Here is a 19,343-nt window from a genome sequence, read left to right on the forward strand (position 1 = left end):
TCCCTGTGAGTTCAAGGCCAGCCTGGTCTGCATAGAAACCAGGCATGGTGGTGTATACCTTTAATCCCAACACTGGGGTGGCAGAAGCAGACAGAGCTTGAGGCCAGCTTGGTCTACATAATGAGTTACAGGATAGCCAGAGCTACATAGAAAGACCCTGTCTCAAAACAAAACAAACCAAACAAACAACAGTAAGAAAGAAAGAAAGACCACAGGTTGTTAAAGGGTGGGGTCTAGTTGATAGATGAAAGAAATCAAAAGTGACAGTTCTGGGGGCTGGAGAAATGGCTCAGTGTTAAGAGCACTGTCTGTTCTTCCAAAGGACCCGGGTTCAATTCCCAGCACCCACATTGCAACTCACAATTGTCTATGCCCCCCAATTCCAAGGGATCTGACACCTTCACACTAATGCACATAAAATAAAATTAAATAAATTATTAAACAAAAGTGACGGTTCTGAGAGCCAGTAGTGTTTTTAAAAAGTCTGTAGGCATTGTTTTCTCATTTTTCTATTTACCAAGAACTGTTTGAGAAGGGAAATATAATTAATTTTTAGCTAGCATACAAAGTAATGAGTTTCATCATGGCTTCTTCATACACATATTCGGGTCTGCTTTGTTCTCATTCCTTCCCCTGTTTGCTTTTTTTAAGGTACATGGGAATTGGACTCTCAGCTCAAGGCGTCAACATGAATAGACTGCCTGGTGAGTCACTGTTTAAGAAAACATTGCTCTGCTCTCATCTTTCCTGATCTGTTAGAGCAGTAATGGCGGTAATGGGGGTGGGGTGGGAGGTTGGCTCCTTGTTTGTAGGAAGTCAAGCCATGTCATTGGAGAATTCCAAATGATGGTATTTGAGTTAGGACATCTTCCATTTCAAGAATTAACTAATGGAGGCTGCAGAGAAGGCCTGGTAGTTAGGAGTGCTTCCTGCTTTTCCAGAGGACTTCCGAGTTCACTTTGTAGCACTCATGTCAGGTTGCTCACAACTGCCTCCTTGGACCCCTGCACTCCAGTGCAAAACCCACACTTCAGACAAACACAATTACAACAAAAAAATCATAAAATCTTCTTTTCTTTTTTTTTTTTTTCCAAGACATGGTTTTTCTGTGTAGCCCTGGCTGTTCTGAAACTCACTCTGTAGACCACGCTGACCTCAAACTCAAAGATCCACCTGCTTCTGTCTCCCAAGTGCTGGAATTAAAGGTGTGTGCCATCACTGTCCGGCATAAAAGAAAATCTTTAAAAAATTAATTGACAAGTGATTGTCACTCATGGAATTTGAACTGTTTACTGGTAAAATGAAGTGACCTGAACTTACTCCTGTTGGGGCTACGCCTCAGTAATCGTCAATCCCATTGGTCATGGCCAGTCTGGGATTTAGGCATGTGCCGGGAGGCATGCACTGCCAAGCCTGGCTCCTGTGTTGCTTGTTACTTCACCATGTTAAAGATCAAAGTCTTTAAGTGGCTTCCCACGTGGAACCTGGTTGAGGTGAATTCTGAATAAATAAGAGAGATGGTTAAGAGATCTGAATTTGGGGGCTGGAAAGATGGCTCAGTGGTTAAATCTGCTCTTCTGGAGGTCCTGAGTTCAATTCCCAGCAACCACATAGTGTCTCACAACCATCTATACTGGGATCTGATCCCCTCTTCTGGTGTGTAGTTGTACATGCAGATGGAATACTCATATCTATGCAAAATAAATTGAAAAAAAAAAAAGATACTTGAATTTATAGCTGTGGGTACACAGCAGCCTCAGATTAGTGGAATGTTACAGGTTCTGCATCTGGTCTTACTCTTCCAATCCAGCATACTTCCAAGTTGTTTAAAGCCCCACTGTTCATTCCCAGTCCTAGCTGAGGAGACAGATACCTACCCTAAGAGCAAATAGATTTCCAGGTATGGTGTTAGGTCCATGTTTGTCTTAAGTGGCAGAGGTGACATGATATGAGCTGCCCTGATGCCATCATGAAGGCAGGCAATGTTCTGGTGGTTTTGCCTTGGAGTCCTTTGTGCCTGTGACGCAGAAGACAGCTGGCTCTTTAAAAGAGGGAGTAACATTTCAGTGCCCCTTCGCAATAATTTTAATCTTCACCACAGATTTGTCTATAATGGACTGATTTCAAATGCAATCTAGCCTTGCTCTGGATTCAACTAATTGTCAGGAATTTGGCTTTTTTCTTCTTGTCTTTTTGCTTTGATGTGATTGAAAGAAAACTGTCTTTCATTGTTAATCAAAATGTGTAAGTTAGGTGTAGCCTCTTTGTATTTTTTTAGTTCTCTTACACAGATCTGTTTCTTGCTTTCAGTGAGACCTTTGAACTTTTGTACTGTTTTGGAGTGAAGAAAAGAGATTTTGTTTTTGACAACAGAGTCTTGTTGTATAGCTCAAGCTGGCCTCAAATTTGAGATTTTTCCTACCTCTGCTTCCCAAGTGTTGGGATCGTAGCTGGGCACTAACAGGCCCTGCTTGCTGACTGCATTTTCACTCTCACTGCTAGCTTCTTTTGAGGGTTTCTTCCCATGTCATCTTAACTCTGCCTGATAATTTCATAGGTGGAAATAAGAGTCGATGACTTTAGGTAGGACTCTCTGGGAAGGATGGACTCTCTTGACTTTCCTAGGATGCAAACCTAGCCAAATGTCTGGGCAGATCTAGCATAAGACAGATAAGTGGATAGAATGTGGAGGGTCCCTTAGGAATGACGGTGGGATTGCTCAGTGACTGCTGGATTTGGAAGGTTAGAATACAAGAGTGTGCTTTCAACTTTTCTGGGATTGGTCTGTGTGTGCTGGGGAGAGTGTATGTGTGTGTTTCAGACACACACATTCTAAAACGAAAGCATGATCATTTATTAACAGTAAGGCCTGAAATTCATCGCAGGTGTTTTGACAGGGAGGCAGGGTGAAGTATGAGAGCAAGGCAAATCTTCTTGCCAGCTGCTTTTGGTTTCCAAGTGGCCCTTGAAGACTAATTGGGTTGTCTGGATATGTGATTGATGGGAGTTGACTGGTAACAGCCATGGCTGGGTCCAGATTTTGAGAGTGTCATTACCCTGAGAGGAGATGTCTGAGAGAGAATATATCTTCAAGCCTGTTGGCCAGCTGTTGGGGCTGTCGTTGTTTGTAGGCCAATGCTTCATTGGTCCACATGGGCTCAGAGGGGGCTTTTTGAATGTTTTATATTTATTTATCTTGTTTTTGTTTTGAGACAAGGTCTTTTTATTATGTTTCTCTTCCTGTCTTGGACACTATGCTGTCCTTGAGCACACAGAGGTCTGCCCACCTCTGTCTTCCAAGTGCTAGGATTCAGGGCGACTATGCTCCACTCAAATATCCCTTTGAAATCAGTGCATATATAGAGCTGGTAGATATGTTATTGTTTTCTATGTTTGTTCACCAGCAATGGACCCAGTCAAACCATTTTGTTTGCATGCACATACCTACAAACCTTTTTTCCTTATTGGACATTATTTATGTGAAGGAGTTTGTTTTGAGACATGGTCTTTCCATATAGCTCAGGCTGGCCTTGAACTCACAGTCTTCTTACCTTCCTCTATCAGTTTTGGTATTGCAGGCTTGCCACACAGTGCCTGGCTATTTTTCTTTAAATTAAAATTAAAATTTGTATCCTGTTGGGTATTGAACCCAGGACTTTGCACATGTTAGGCAAATGTCTTCCTGCTCTGCTGCCTATCTAGCAGGGTTTGCTGTTTTGACCAGCCTTAGAAACATCTCTGTGAAAACTGCTTGGTTTTCTTCTGTTATTTAGGGACCAGTGCTAATGTTTTAATATAGTGAGGATGTCAGAGTTTTTATATTTAACTGTAATAGACCTTTTTGGGGGTTGCACAGGACAGGAAGGCAGGGTCTCATATATACTAAGCTGGCCTCAACTTTGAACTCTGATTCTCCTTTTCTGAGAGCTGGGATTACAGGCCTTTGCCATTATGAGCCTATACCAACACACCCGGTTTTGGGCTAGATCAGTTTGGAACATTACTAGCAAGCCCTACCTACAAGATTTTAATTAACTGTTCCAAAATGCTGTACTGACATTTTATATTCATAACACATACAAAAAAAAAAAAATCCACGTTTTAGCAAACCTTAACTTCACTGAAAATTAAGTTTTCCAAGTGAGAAATGACATACAACTTTTCTTTTTAAATTTTATTTATTTATTGTAATTGTTGTTACTGCTGTTTTTTTGTTTTGTTTTGTTTTGAAATCGGGTCTCACTATGTATCCCAAACTGTTTCAAAATAGACATCTGCCTACCTTAGCCTGTTGAGTTTTTTGAGTGCTGGGATTATAGTGTAAAACAAATAGTGTCTTAGCCAGGCTATTCATGGTTACTTAATGGTTTTGTCTCATTCTCTGTGTAGCCTTGGCTGTCACTTTGTAGACCAGGCTGGCCTTGAACTCAGTGTGATCTGCCTGCCTCTGCCTCCCCGAGTGCTGGGATTACAGGCCTGTGCCACCACACTCAGCTGCAGGCCTGTTTAGTGGAGGGGAGTGAGGGCTTAGAGGTAGTGAATGCTGTCTTGAGAGTGAGGACTTCTCCAGGTGGCCTAGCAGGGCATAGTAAGGCCTAGGCCTTTGAGCACATAAATTTTCGGGGGGGGGGGGCATGGTTTCCTGGGGATAGTCAGAATGGGCCAATTGAAAGAGGATTTGTAATCCTTCTAAGGGCATGGTGATAGTAGTCTCTCCCTCTTCTTCCTCCTCCTCTTCTTCCTCCTCCGCCTTCTTTCTTCAGTAAGCAGCTGGGGGGGGGGGGCTAGTATTGCTCTGTATAGGTAAGATATTAACATATTAATTCACCCTCACTCTACCTAGAGGAAAGTGGACCAGAAGAATTGAAGCTCTTGGCAGTAAGAAGTTTATGGACTCAGTGTGTTGGAGCAGTAGGAAGTGGTAGATTATGGTTTACAAGAAGACTCTTTTCTCACTCTGAGAGAAACATTTAGTCCTAAGTGGAATGGGCCAGAGGATGTAGCTCAGTAATGGTGTTGTGGGTTTGGTCCCTAGCACTGCCCATCCCCTAAAGGAGGCAGTTTGCTTTGTTTTGTTTAAGATTTACTTATTTTTTTTACACAGTATTCTGCCTGTACATATGTCTACAGGTCTGAAGAGGGCATCACATCTAATTACAGATGGTTGTGAGCCACCATGTGGTTGCTGGGAATTGAACTCAGGACCTTTGGAAGAACAGCCAGTGTTCTTAACCTCTGAACCATCTCTCCAGCCCAGCAGTTAGTTTTAAATGTGTGTATATTGAGATAACTGACTATATCTTTCATAATTGAAAAGATGCCTGCTAGGTCATTGGGAGAGGTTTCTTATATTGATGGCTGTGTATACAGATTACTCTCTCTCTCTCTCTCTCTCTCTCTCTCTCTCTCTCTCTCTGTTTGTTTTTTCAAGGCAGAGTTTCTCTGTGTAGCCCTGGCTATCCTGGACTTGCTCTGTAGACCAAGCTGGCCTCAAGTTCACAGAGCTCATTACTTTTTCTTTCTGGGGTAGTGATGGGAATTGAACCAAGGGTCTTGAACTTGCAAACCCTCGACTACTGACCTATATTACCCAGCCTACATAGATTACTTTATATTTGTGAGTTTAGAAAAACTTACGTGGGAAGGGATATGGCTCAGTTGGTAAAAGGCCTGTGCACGAGCTTGAAGATCTGAGTTTGGATCTTCAGAACCGACATAAAAGCTAGGTGTGGTAGCACACACATGTAACCCCAGTGTTCTAGCCTGTGTGTATATAAACAGGCAGATACCTGAAGCTCACAAACCAGCCAGCCTAGCTGAGTCTATGAACTTAAGGCTCAGTCAGAGACCATGTCTCAAAATATAAAAGATGAAGTTCCATGACTGAGGGAAGACATCATGTGGACCCTGTTCACTGTGCCACATGTGTATACACCTGCATGCAGGCACCCCCACAGTAACGAGTACCTGCACCCCTTCCTCAAATACACCATACACACAGAAGCAAAACAAACAAACAAACAAACAAACAAATGCTTATGAGAGTGTAAGTTTTAGAGAAAGTGTTTTTGTTTTGTTTTGAAGGCTGTTTGACTGGGTGAGACATGAAAGCATATTGGGTTTGTGAGTGTGAGGTTTGCCCCCAATATGTGTTAAGGGCCTTGTGTGCTTTTGTTTGTAGGTCATGTGGAGATGTGTATATGGATTATGCTCAAAACAGAGGGAGGACTAGGAAGTGGGGCTTAGTCACTCCTTTTTGGGGAGCCATGGATATCCAGATATGAGTTGGGAGTCACAGGAAAGTACAAGAACTCATTCATCCAGGGTTGGATGTCCTGGCACACATCTGTCAGGAACCTGAGGCAGGAGGCTTGTGAGTTCTCAGCCAGCTTAGGCTATATAGTAAAAGGTTCTTCAAATGAAAAACAAATAGCCAGGCATGATGGCTCTTGCATTTACTCCAGCAGAGGTAGGTGGATCTCTCTGAGTTCGAAGCCAGCTTGAGCTACATAAGTGAATCCCTGTTTTAGACAAACAAAAGAAAAATCTTTAGTAAGGACGAGAACTGTGGTATGAGGGATGCATTGAGCACTCGGGCTGGCTGTGGGAGTGAAGTGTCCTCCCTCCCTCATGTCCTGGCAGTTTGCCTGGAATTGCTGGGTGGGGCCCAGTTCAAGCTGCTGCTTCAGCATTTATAAGTGGTGGCAGGCAATACTCTTTAATCCTGAAAGAGGCCACTAGAATGAAAAGGATCACCCTTGATCCTGGGCCGAGGAGGCCCCAGGGATTAGCCCTGCAGGGTAGACTTTCCAGTGCTGCAGGGAGACTTGTTAGGGCAGGTCCCAGCATCTCCTTGGAGGTCTGTCTTCTCTAGACCAGGCTTTGGCTGTGAAGAATAGCATTGGAACTCTATCATGGCTCCTTCTGCTGTGAAACTTCTGAGTATTGCCAAGCAATTCTTTCCATGGGAAGCTTGGAAAGCTGTTCTGGTCCCATCACAGCATCAAGTAAACAAAATTTTTCTTGACACCCCCATTACCACCACCACCACCCCCCACACACACGCACGCACACGCACACAGGCACTTTGCTCATGAGGCTGTTAGATAATCAAGTGTCCTTGTGTTTTAGCCTCTGTCTGTGCTGGGTGCTTTACAGGGGCTGTCTCATTCATCATAACACACGAGTCCCCTATAATGCATTGTATAGATACTTTGTGACAGGCATTGAGTCTATCCCTGAGGTAAACTGACAGTCTCTGCCCCTGTGAAACTTGCCCTGTAGGTAAGAAGCATGTAGTTGAGAACCTTGGGTTGGGCAGCTTATATTTGGTAAGTGCTTTGAAGGGACTCCTTAGGGTATGATGAAAGTATACTAGAATCAGGCCTTCCTGAGGCAGGGGCATTTAGACTGGAAGGTAAAGGATGAGGAGGAGTCAGGCCAGGAGTGGTCAGATGACAAGTGGTAAGGGAAGATCAGGTGGGGAAGAAAGTTGTGGGTAGAATAAAGATCCCAATGGTGCGAAGGAGCTGAGTTGTAAGGGAATGGCTGCAGGTCAGTGGAACTGGGCTGTATGGTTGACATGGTTCGGTAAGGAATATGGATTATTTTGTGTGTTTTGAGTACAGGTTGGAAGGACAGCAGCAGGTACAAGGAGACCAGTAGAACCTGTCTCAGTGGTCCAGAAATTCATGAAGTAACCTGGACAAGATTGATGAGAAGATGGGAATGACTAGCTCTTTGGGAGGTGATTGAGCAAGACTTAGTCTCTTAGAGTAGTTGACGGCTAGACTGCAAGCTGTTAATGAATTTCCAGAAAATTGCTGACCACTGCTTTAAAAAAATCTTCCAAGTAAGTCTGGGGATGTAACTCAGTTAGTTGGTCCAGTATGTGTTTGCCCAGCATGTAAAAGTTTGACTCCTCAGCACTGCAGAAACTTGTACATTGGATGTAGTAATGTGTACCTATAATCCAGTACTCTGGGAGGTAGAGAAAGGACGATCAGAAATTCAGGGTTATCTTGGGTGTATTGTGAGTTTTGAGACTGCCTGATATCTGTGATACTTACTCTTTTTTTTTTTTCTTTCTTTCTTTCTTTCTTGAAACAAGATTTCTGTGTGTTGTCCTGGACTTGCTTTGTAGACCAGGCTGGCCTTGAACTCACAGAGCTCCAGTTGCCTCTGCCTCCCAAGTAGTGCTTTTATTAATAAAATAATGGCTGATTTGATGCTGAATTTCAGTGACATTAGAAACAACTTGGGAACATCAGTTAAACAGCTCTTGTCAGATCAGTCAGAGAGAAGATGTTTACTTGGGACCCCAGGCCTGATCTAGCTGCTGCTACTGAGAAATACTTGGCTCTTGGCCCCTGATACTGCCTCTTCTGAGCCCTGAGGGAGTGTTATAGGTGTGGATGGACATCATTTTCTTTTCTTTCTTTCTTTCTTTCTTTCTTTTTTTTTTTTTTTTTTTTTTGTTGTTGTTGTTGTTTTGTTTTTCAAGACAAGGTTTTTCTGTGTAGCCCTGGCTGTCCTGGACTGGATTTGTAGACTAGGCTGGCTTTGAACTCACAGAGATCCACCTGCCTCTGCCTCTCAGAGTGCTGGGATTAAAGGCATGTGCCACCACTCCAGGCTGGACATCATTTTCTTATGGCCCTGATCTAGCTGAGTGAAACCAGCCAGAACTGGTATTAGGCTGACAGAAGATCACCTCTTTTCTCATCCACCCTGGACTCCTCACTTCTCTGGTCCCTTTGATCTGCTGTCTTATAATGTGTGGCAGCTGAGTAAAGGCCTATAGAGGTGGTGGGAACAGTATTGGTCTTCCTTAAGAGGACTTCTGTGGCCTGTGAGTAGTTGGTTGGGCTTGGCCAGTCTCTGAAAGGGCAATGAGAGGGCAACCAGGGAACCCCCTAGCCAGGAGAATTCAGACCATTGCACTAACTATACTCTACATTTCAGCAAATCATCCTTCTAGAAACCTCAGTTCTTTTCTTTTTTGTTTTGTTTTGTTGTTTTGTTTTTCGAAACAGGGTTTCTCTGTGTAGCCTTTGGTTGTCCTGTACTTGCTTTATATACCAACCTGGCCTGAACACACAGCGCTCCACCTGCCTCTTCCTCCTTAGCTCTGGGACTAAAGGTATATGCTATCATGCCCAGCTCTCAGTTCTTTTCTTAAGGCTGGGCAGAAAGTGAACCTGCGTGCTCTAAATGGAAGTTTTCTTGCAAAGCCCAGGTCCTCAAGTGCTTCCTGCCTCTGCTGACAGCCAGAGTCCCAGCCCTCAAATGTACTCCTAGAGTGACCTGCAGGCTCTCTGCTAATCTCCTCCCATGCTTCTATTGCTTTCTCTCTTCTGTCCTTTCTGTGTCCATGACCTCCTTATTGGTTTCTTCATCTTGGGCCTCCTTCTGCTTTCTACCGTGTACGTTGTGCCCCTGACTGCGTTGGGCCTCCGATTCCTCTGCTGAAAGGGCAGTCTTTCTCTTCCTCTTCTTCAAATACTTCTCTCTGCCATACTACATACCCTCATGGCTGTGAGGCACCTTAGACATGCTGCTGACATCCCACACTCTGCCACTGGCAGACATTGATTTTTGCCCTGAGAATGTTCTTCCTTTTGATCCCTAGTGCAGTCTTGCTTGGTCCCGTTAGCTCTGACCATCTCTCTGATGACATTTGTCATCATACCTTGTATGACTCAACATTTATCATATCTTAATTGGGTTGTGAACTCTTTCAGACTTGGGATTGTGTTTTATTTTATTTTATTTTTTTTGACAGAGTCATACTGTGTAGCCCTGGCTGTCATGGAACTCACTCTGTGGACCAGTCTGGCCTTGGGTTCACAGAGATCCACCTGCCTCTGCCTCTTGAGTGCTGGCATCAAAGGTGTGTGCCACTATGATCTTTTAATCATGATTTACCCAGAGTGTGTACAGGGCTTTGCTTAATGGCTTTGGGTTGAAATTGTTCTTGTATTTTGCTGTACTTTGCCTCAACATGATGAAATTCAGTAAGTCATCTGTGGTTTTGGAACCAGTTTTGTATCAGGTCTTGTTGGCTTGAGGCTGGCCTTCAGCTTGGATGAGCTTTGGTTTGGAGCTCAGCCTACCCCAGGGCCCTAAGCTCTGCAGCACTGATTGTAATAGGCTCTACATTGTACTTACAGGGTTCAGTGTCATTGAGTCAAAAGCTGGCTCACATTTGGTCATGTAAGAAAGACAGCTCTTACATTAAGTGATTGATTGTGTTTGTGTGTTCATTTGTGTATGTGTGGAGGTCATTGGATAACTTGCAGTGCTCAGTTCTCTTCTACCCTTTGAGTTGGAGGGATCCAACTCAAGATACCAGGTTTGGTAGCAGGCACCTTTACTTGCTGAGACATCTAGTCAGCCTGGAAAATCTTGAAGACTGTGTGGTTGACTTGTGAAACTGCATGGCTCAGTGGCTAAGGCCATGGGCTGGGGAGCCATGTCTGCATTTACATTCTCTCAGCTTTGTTACCTAGAATGATTACTTAACTGCTTGGTTCTTTAGTTTCTTCCTCTGTAAAATGAAAGCGATGTTAGCATATATATCTAGGTGGTGGTTATAAGATATAGGGACTAATTCTTTTGCAGGGAGGGTCTAAAATAGGATCTCACAATATACCCCAAGGTAACCTCAGACTCTTAGAATCTTCCTGCCTTAGTACCCCAGGTACTAGGATTGCAGGTGTGTAGCACTGCATCCTTTTGAATGAGTTTATTTGTAGAAAATACTAAGAGTTCTGCCTGACACGACAAAGGGGTGCACATGTATAGCTGTTGTTGGAAAAGGTAAATCTTTCTACCTGAAAAGGGGAGCACCAGTGCGTTTAAAGTTCTGTGAATGTCTGCATATAGATTGGAGTTAGCTCTTACTGAAACTGCACTTTTGAAGCTGGGCATGGTTGTTAGCATTTAAGCAGCCTGCTTCTCAGTTGCCTAGTAACCTATGATGTCATCATGTGTCGCCCACCAGGTGTGTGGCAGGCACAATTCAGTGTGCCTGCACAAGCTATAATAGGACCAACCTGCCACTTTGTCTCTCTCTAACCTCCTCACTTACTTTCCTCTCTTGCTTTCTCTGCCTCACTTTCTTTCCTGGGGGGGGGGCAACCATGTTTCTCTCTTTCCTTTCCCTCTCTATCTCTCCACCTCCATCCAATAAATCTCTTCCGTATAATATCTGTTGTATGCGTGGCATCATTTTAAAATAAATACTAGCAATGGTGGCCCACACATTTAATCTCAACACTTATGAGGCACAGGCAGTTGGATCTCTGTGAGCTCAAGGCCACCCTGTTCTATGTAGTGAGTTCTAGAACAGCCAGGACTACATAATAAAGAGGCAATAGAGGGGTGGGGAGAGCAGGGCAGCCTGCACTTTCTCTCAAGGGGTTTGTGTTCTGTGTTAGAGTATAGACTGTGCTAGCAGGAGTAGCCTTCTGGAAGATGGCTGAGCACATGGTCAGAATGTTGATGCTTCTAATGTCCTGCAGGTTACTGGCTCAGTGAAGCATCTCTGCCTTCCGGGTGGTGGGGCAGAGGGGTGGCACTGTGGGGACTGACTGGTGTAGACGATGACAGGAAGGCCTTCTTCATGAAGCTGTGCTATTCAGTTTCTTGAGAGCACATGGGAGGGGCTTGATTTGCACTGTCAGAAGTTTCTGTTGGAAGATGTGGAAGTTTTGTTTATCTTTTGCAAGGTGTTCTTTGGCCTCCTTAAGCATGAAACCAAGAAAACAGGTGTGGTTCCAAAATACGAGTGTTGGAACCATGGGCTAAATGACTCACAGGCAAGGCTGGATGACCTCCTGGCAGGTGAGTGTGGCTGCTTGCTGCCCCACCCTTGCTTGGAGAACTAGCAGGAAGGGCAGGGTCTGGGATCCCTAGATATGCTCGGGTGTTTTGCCTGCATGAATGTCTGTGCTATGTGCATGCAGTGTCCGTGAAGGCCAGAGAATGTATCAGAACTAGAGCTGCAGAAGGTTGTGAGTCACCATGTGTGTGCTGGGAATTAGACTGAGTCCTCTGTTAGAGGAGCCAGTGTTCTCTTACTTGCTGAGCCATCTCTCCAGCCCTAGAAAGCCCCTTTATGTGCAGGTACTGGCTCTGTCCTCTCTTGTCTTACCCATGGATTCAAATTGACACCTAGGTCCTGTGTCAGTGGAGGACCCAGGAGCCTGTGGAAGGTGTACTTTACCCAGTGTCATTAGCTACCTGTGGAGTTTGTTTTCTTTCCTTCTTTAATATAGTTTCTATGCAGAGTCATCGTGAAGACTGCTCATGGGCCACTGTTTCCTTTTCTGCCTACAGCTACCAGAGGTTATAGGGGGTTGCCATGGCCCAAGATTCCCAAAATTCAGATTAATGACCAGGGAGTGGTGGGGCTGCAGAGTGCTGTGATGGGAGTGTACTGGTTACCTCATAGCATCTACTGAATGGAAACACACACACATACAACCAAAACAACAACCAAACAAATAAACAAACCACCTCTTCTGCTTTCCTGTTATCCATTGTTGATCTGTGGTCCTGTCAGTTTTTAAAAGATAGTTGGGGTTAGAGAGAAAGCATGTCTGCTGGTCTTCTGAATGGGATGTCTTAACATAGGTGACCACCCTTGTGGGGCAGCCCTGACACTGATTGTTCCACATTGCACTTGGCTCTCTTCATAGTAGCCTCAGGACCTCAGGCTTAGAAAAGCCATTGGCTGGCCAGCCCAGCACATTCCCCTCTACAACAGGCCCTGAGGTGCAACTCTGAGAGCCACGGGACATGGCTCTTGAATATACATGTGCTCTAGGGCCTGTGGACAACCAAGATGAGAGTAGGCCTGGGTCTTCTGCTGGAATCATAGTGAACCCTTCAAGCTGTTTGTTGAGAGAGGTGGGTGCTGACCCTGCTTGCCAATGCAGGGCAAAAGGGAAGTAGAAGTACAAAGCACCTAAGTGTGGTTACTAAGCTGGTGTCAAGATAGTGAGAGAGAAGACCCTTACTAGAAATAATCTTTGGCTGGTACCTCATGCACAGTCTCATTGAATCATGCCATCCCTGAAGGAAATTAAGCTGAGAGAACCAGGAACTGAGTGAAGGCATTGGGGTTCAGATTCAAATGCTGAGTCAGTCAGAGCATTTGAACCTGTGAGTTTGAGATCAGCTGGGGCAATACAGTGAGACCCCAACTGAAGTAAAACAAGATCAAGCCCTCTTACCCCAGTCCTCTTACCCAAAGTCCACTATTAAGTGGAATGTGGGCAAATACTCAGGCTAGCTTTGTGGGGAAGGCATGGGCTGGCTGCTTTGTATGGACAGCGTTTTGTAGGAACCTCGTGGACAGCCACAGCCTAGGCCCTCTTCCAGAGTTTTGACCCAATATACTGATGATGTGGTTTGGCAGTAGAGTCTTTTCCACTCCTTATTCCTTTGGGAATGAAGCCCTAGATGCGTCCTGGTGGATGGCAGTGTTGTGGCTGGGCTCCCAGAGCAATCATGATGGAGTCCTGGCACTCCACACACAGAGTCCCTTACGTCTGTGACATATCATGGTATATGGGGATGCCAAGACAATGAGCCATTTCCTCAGCCACCCTGTATTTATGTGTTGGGTTTTCCTATTTTGATGATGAGTCAGGGGAAGTGGGTGGTACTAAGGTTCCTAAACTGTACACGCAGAGCCTCCTGGGATGAATGTAGTTTGCCTTCCCTTTGGTTTCCTGGCATCTGGTTGGTACTTGATTGTGGCAGAGCACCTTGCCATTGGCTTTTCTGTTAGGGTTCCTGTGTGATCAATTTTTGTTGAGAATAGCAATACCTGATTTATTTGGAGAAAGAGGAATAGTGACAACATCCTGTTAGAGTGTTGTCCCCATTTAAACAGCCCCAGCCATCTTTCTGAACCAGAGCTAACTGAATGGGATTGACCCAAACAGCAGGTCCCACCTGTCCTCTTATGACCCTTGTGTCCTGCTGTCCTTCGAAGCAGCTGCCTCTAGTCCTTGTTTTGTCTTGTCTTGTAGTGCTGGGCATCAAACCCAGAAGGCTTTCAAGCATGCTAGGCAGACAGTCTACCACTGACTTTCATGTCTGTGGTCTTATAGTGGGAATGGCAAATCTCATTATCCTATACATGCCCGACTTTATACCAGGCTCATCCAGAGAAGGATGAGTGTGTTTGCTGTTAGCTTTAGAGCACGAGTCAGGAAGAGTGTACTATTTTTAAGGAGAGGGTGCTGGGTAGTAGGGAGCTTACTCAGGCATGGCTGTTGGTCCCCTAAATAGGAAAGGGGGTCTTAACACCATAGATGGCTCTTAAGCTACTAGGGATATTACACCCTCTGCCTTGTTTCATAGATGAGGAATGGAGAGCCAGAGGAAGGAAGCTATTTGCTGGGGCAGAGTCAGTTCTACCACCCGGCTGTAAGTCTCTTTCCAAAGTGCAAAAGTAACTTCATTGTCCGTCTCTATATGTGGAGCTTCATATGTGCCAGACAGACGCCCATCACGTGTCCTCAGGCCTAATAAACATTCCTTGAGCACCTACATGAACCAGATGTTCAGAAGTATGGGCAGAAGGATGCTTGAATTAGGGTTCTTAGCAATGCAAGAACTTTGATTGCCTTAAGGAAGAGAACCTTTCTCTGACCAGCTTTGTCTACTGCCCTCTGGAAAGGCAAACAGGTGCCAGGTCTCAGGTACCTAGATGTTCCTCAGGGCTCTTTGTATCTCTTGCCTCTGCTCTCTACTTATTAGTTTTAGGCTTCTAAACTGACTCTCTCTATGAGGTTAGAATAGTGGCTAAAAGGAATTTTGAGGATTGCTATCCTCCTAGCTACTGTGGAAGATAGATTCTCCGATGAGCTGACTATAGTCCCTTCACCCAAATGTCTTTCTTTCTTACCCTCTTGACAACTCTGGTCAAATGTGTATGAGTGTTTGCTTGAATATTTAGTGTCAATGCACCCAGGCATGCAGTACCCACAGAGGCCAGAAGAGGGCCTTGGCTCTCCTGGAACTGGAGTTACATGGCAGTTATGAGCTGCCATGTGGGTGCTGGAAATTGAACCCAGGTACTCTGGAAGAGTAGCCAGTGCTCATAACCACTGGGCCATTTCTAGTCTCTACCAGGTATATCTTGCTTGCTTGTTTACTTACATGCTGTCTTCTCTACTCCTTCCATGCTCCATATCCTCCTTTGCAAACTCCTAGGAGTAGGCTTTTATTAATTATTCATTGACAAAGGGAATGGTACCTTGTCCTTTCCAGAAAGGAAGGTCTCATATAGCTATGAACCACCTATTATTACAGCTGCTATTCCTGAGAAAACAGATAGCATTCTGGGCTTTAAATTTTATTTATTTTTATTTTAGAATATGAGTGTTTGCCTACATGTGATTGTGTATCATGTATGTGCAGTGCCTGAGTAGGCCAGAAGAGGAAATCAAATCCCCTGGAACTTGATTATAGCTATTGTGAACTGTTTTGTGGGTGCTGGGAACCAAACCTGGGTCCTCTGCAAGAACAACAAGTGTTCTTAACCACTGACTCATCTCTCCAGCCCCACTGATATTTTTTCACTGTGTAGTCAACACTGGCTAACTCTTAAAGTAGACCATGCAGACCTAGAAATCACAAGAGGTCCAGCTACCTGTCTGCTGGGATTAAAGGCATGCACCACCACACTTGACAACTTCCTGTTGACTTGGTGGTGACACAGCCCTATATAGACTTTTGTTAACGTTAATTTGAATTGTACTGCTGAGATGGAAGAGGAGCTAGGAATATCATCAGTATATTATGCTTAGTACAAGTGAGACCCTGTATTCAATCTCCCATCACACAAAAAGAAAAAAATACAAAGGAAGGATTTTGTCAGGTGTGGTAGAGCACACCTGTAATTCCTGTGACTCAAGAGGCTGTAGGCAGATTAGACCCTGTCTTAAAACGAAATGTATAAGAAGAATTAGTACAGACGAATGATAGAGTGCCTGCCTAGCATTCCTAAGACCCTTGGTTCAATCCCTAGTGCTATCAAAAAGAAAAGAATATGTTATTTCCCAGTTAAAACACATGATCCCTCTCCCCCCTTCCCCCTTTTCAAGACAGGGTTTCTCTTTGTAGTCCTGGCCAGCCTGGACTCACTTTGTAGACCAGGGTATCCTCAAACTAATAGAGATCCATCTGCCTCTGAGATTAAAGGAGTATGCCACCACGCCTGGCACATACACATATTTTTAACAGCTGATCATGTTGGTAGTCTCCTGGAATCCTAGCACTCAGGAGAGATCAGAAGTTCAAGATCAGCCTCAGCTCCATAGTGAGTTTGAGGCTGTTGTGGACTTCATGAGATCTGTCGGGAAAACAAAAACACTGTGACAACCCACCAGTATAGAACTCATAAGTTCTAGCCTATCCCATCATAAGGCTTCCTCTTTTTCATTTGTCTTCTGGAGAGTCCCAGGTTTTGGTTTCTGCCTTAGCTCCTCATGGGTGATGATCTGGTGGACTCACTATCAGAGAGTGTGTGTAACTAGGCATCTCTGTGAAAGGTCATACTCCTGAGTGCCTGGCTAAGGTAGGCAAAGAGTCTGGGGAGTACAACTAAGATTTTCAGAGCCTCTATCAAGTACTTATTTTCAGCTATTGCTGCTATCTTCCTCACAGGTTGGGACAAACATTCCTATGGTTACCATGGCGATGATGGGCATTCCTTCTGTTCCTCCGGGACTGGCCAGCCTTACGGTCCCACATTCACCACAGGGGATGTGATCGGCTGTTGTGTCAACCTCATCAATGGCACCTGCTTCTACACCAAGAATGGCCACAGCCTTGGTAGGTGCATAGGAGACCTTGGAGGGTCTGGCCCATGAGGCTGCTTCTGGTTGATGAAAGACTCAAGGGCAGGCCTTGAAGTGACAGTAGTCTCACGGAGCATCTGCACAGCTTTGGGGAACTGCAGTCATTTCCAGCCATAGGAACCCTTTCAGATGACTGGAAGGCAACAGGTGTGCATGCCTGTTGTTAACCTGTTCCTTTAGCAGCATTTATTGTATAAGCCCAGGATGGTTACTGAGGGTGCAGCAGTACGTATTCTGGTCATGAACCTGGCTTGTCTTGTCTGTTGTACTTGATGGAGAAGTAGTTTGAGGGTCCTGAGTGTAGTTATCAGCAGTTAGGATTTGCATGCCTATAATCTGGCCCAGACTTTGGCCAGTTCTTCTGATAGTTGGGGTACTGAAAGTAACACTGGGGGCTGCCAGGCTAGGGAAAGTAAGCAGACAGGAAGGAGTCAGATAGGGACAGGACTCTGGCCTGTTTATGGTTAACATATAGCAGTGTTGACAGAGTTACAAATGAAAATCCAGAGAGAAACGGGAGGATGGCCTGAAAAAAAAGGGCCAGGAGAAAAGGCAGGTATCCTGAGGTTAATGAGAGATGGGAATAGATGTCCAGCAGGGTAGATAGGACGGGTGACCTTGTGAGAAGGGAAAGGTGAGGAAGGAGCGGGACTAGTGGGATATTAAGCAAGAGGAGTGAAGGAGTATAGCAGTGGGAAAGTTGTGGTTTGATGGGTTCCTTGAAAGGAACTGTTCTGTGCATGTATAGAAATTTAACAGTGGAACTTGAGCTGGACATGGTGGTAAATGCCTGTAATCCCAGCACTGCAGAGGTGGAGGCAGGTAGAGCAGAAGTTCAAGGCCATCCTCAGCTATATAATGAGCTTGAGGCCAGTCTTTAAGAGCACCATAAGAATAGAATGGGGGTTGGGAGAAGAAAGAGAAAGAACATGTTAAATGTGGCATATGCCTGAAATCCCATCATTCAGGAGCTGAGGCAAGATGGTTTCTATGAGTTAAAGGCCACCCTGGGCTGTGCAACTACCCCAAGATGGTTGCATGGGGATGTGACTTCTTATGACTTCCACACATGTGCTGTGGCATATGTATGCCCCTATTCACATGAGTACATACATACACAAGAATAAAATCAATTAATTAAAACAGAAGAAAAAAATTCAGAGAAAGGGACTTTGACTATTCTGGTGCTTTGTCCTACCAGGTACTGACTAGTATATGGCCAAACTGTCCAACTTGGTCCTTAGCTGCTGGACTTGCCTGCCTTGCAAAAGTCTTTGCTCTAGCCACACCCTGCTTCTCGAAAGGAGAAGACCCAACAGTACCTTACTAACCAGGCTACCAAACTTGCAGGAATGGAAACTGGGTGTCCTGCTTCTACCTGGCTTTGGGGCAGTATATATCTGGCTGTTGTTCCCACAACCTGTGTAGCTTTTCTAGGAGGTGAGCTAGCGCAGAATCAAGAGCCTTAAGGGAGTTAGGTTTGCTGTTGATTGGGCATGAGCAACTAAAAGCCAGCTTTCTTCAGTAGGGCAGTTTGTACACCACAGCCCAGAGCATGAGGAAAGGACAGGGAAGTAGGTAATAGAGAAGAAGTCAAGAGGCAGAGCTTCCCCTGGTGCACATCTGGAGAAACTCCTGAGACTGACTGTCACCTAGTTGCAGTTGCTGGTGTCCCACTGGCAAGATCCTAAGGTTCTTTGATCCTCATTCTGCTTTCTGACTCTAGGCATTTTCTCCCTTTTTGGGTATACCTGGTGCCAAAATCCCAAGGGCTGTTGTATTCACTCGTCATGTATCCTTCTGTCTGCCTGTCTACAGCCAGGTTTAGTCCTACCCGTTCCGGTACTTGCCTTTCACATCCCTCTAGCTTGTCCACATCTTGCTTACAGCATGATTTCTGTGTCGGAACATAAGATTTGGAGAATACTGTGCTGTACCTATAGTACCTGTATATTTAATGTCTCCTTTGGACCCTATGGGTGTGCGCTGGGACCACCAAAGGGTCACAAACTCTTTGCTAGCCAGGTCCCCTCAGGCTATTTTTTGTGGTCATCTGTCTAGTGAATGCTTTTTATGGAACCTGTGTAAAGACTTGTATACATTTGATTAAAGTTCGTGTTAGTACATTGCCTATTTTTTCTATCTTTTAAAAAAAATTGTGGTCTTGTTTATTTCTTGATATTTGTTCATCTCAAGCTTCTGTAAACCCAAAGTTTGAGAAACAAGTATCATTTAATAAAGATACCCAGTATATTAGAAGAGGAAAAGGCCAAGATTTGAGTCCTATTTGTAATTGAGCTTGCCCAGTGTGTAGGTCAGGCAGTGGCGGTGCACACCTTGAATCCCAGCACTCTGGGTACAGAAGCAGGCAAATCTCTTTTTTGAGTTTGAGGCCAGCCTGGTATATAGAGTGAGTTTCAGGACAGTTTCTACACAGAGAAACCCCGTCTTGAAACAAAA

General features: G+C 44.8%; 1 protein-coding gene across 1 annotated transcript in view; it reads left to right on the top strand.

Moving 5' to 3' along the window:
• Positions 1 to 19,343, top strand: part of Ranbp10 (RAN binding protein 10) — a 59,107-nt gene that overhangs the window by 23,572 nt on the left and 16,192 nt on the right. The window contains exons 3-4 of the mRNA XM_021632154.2: positions 652 to 704; positions 16,690 to 16,857. Coding sequence (XP_021487829.2) covers positions 652 to 704; positions 16,690 to 16,857 — 221 coding nt within the window. The remainder of the gene's footprint in view (positions 1 to 651; positions 705 to 16,689; positions 16,858 to 19,343) is intronic.

This window comes from Meriones unguiculatus, chromosome 10, assembly GCF_030254825.1.
Source record: "Meriones unguiculatus strain TT.TT164.6M chromosome 10, Bangor_MerUng_6.1, whole genome shotgun sequence".
Lineage (NCBI taxonomy): Eukaryota > Metazoa > Chordata > Mammalia > Rodentia > Muridae > Meriones > Meriones unguiculatus.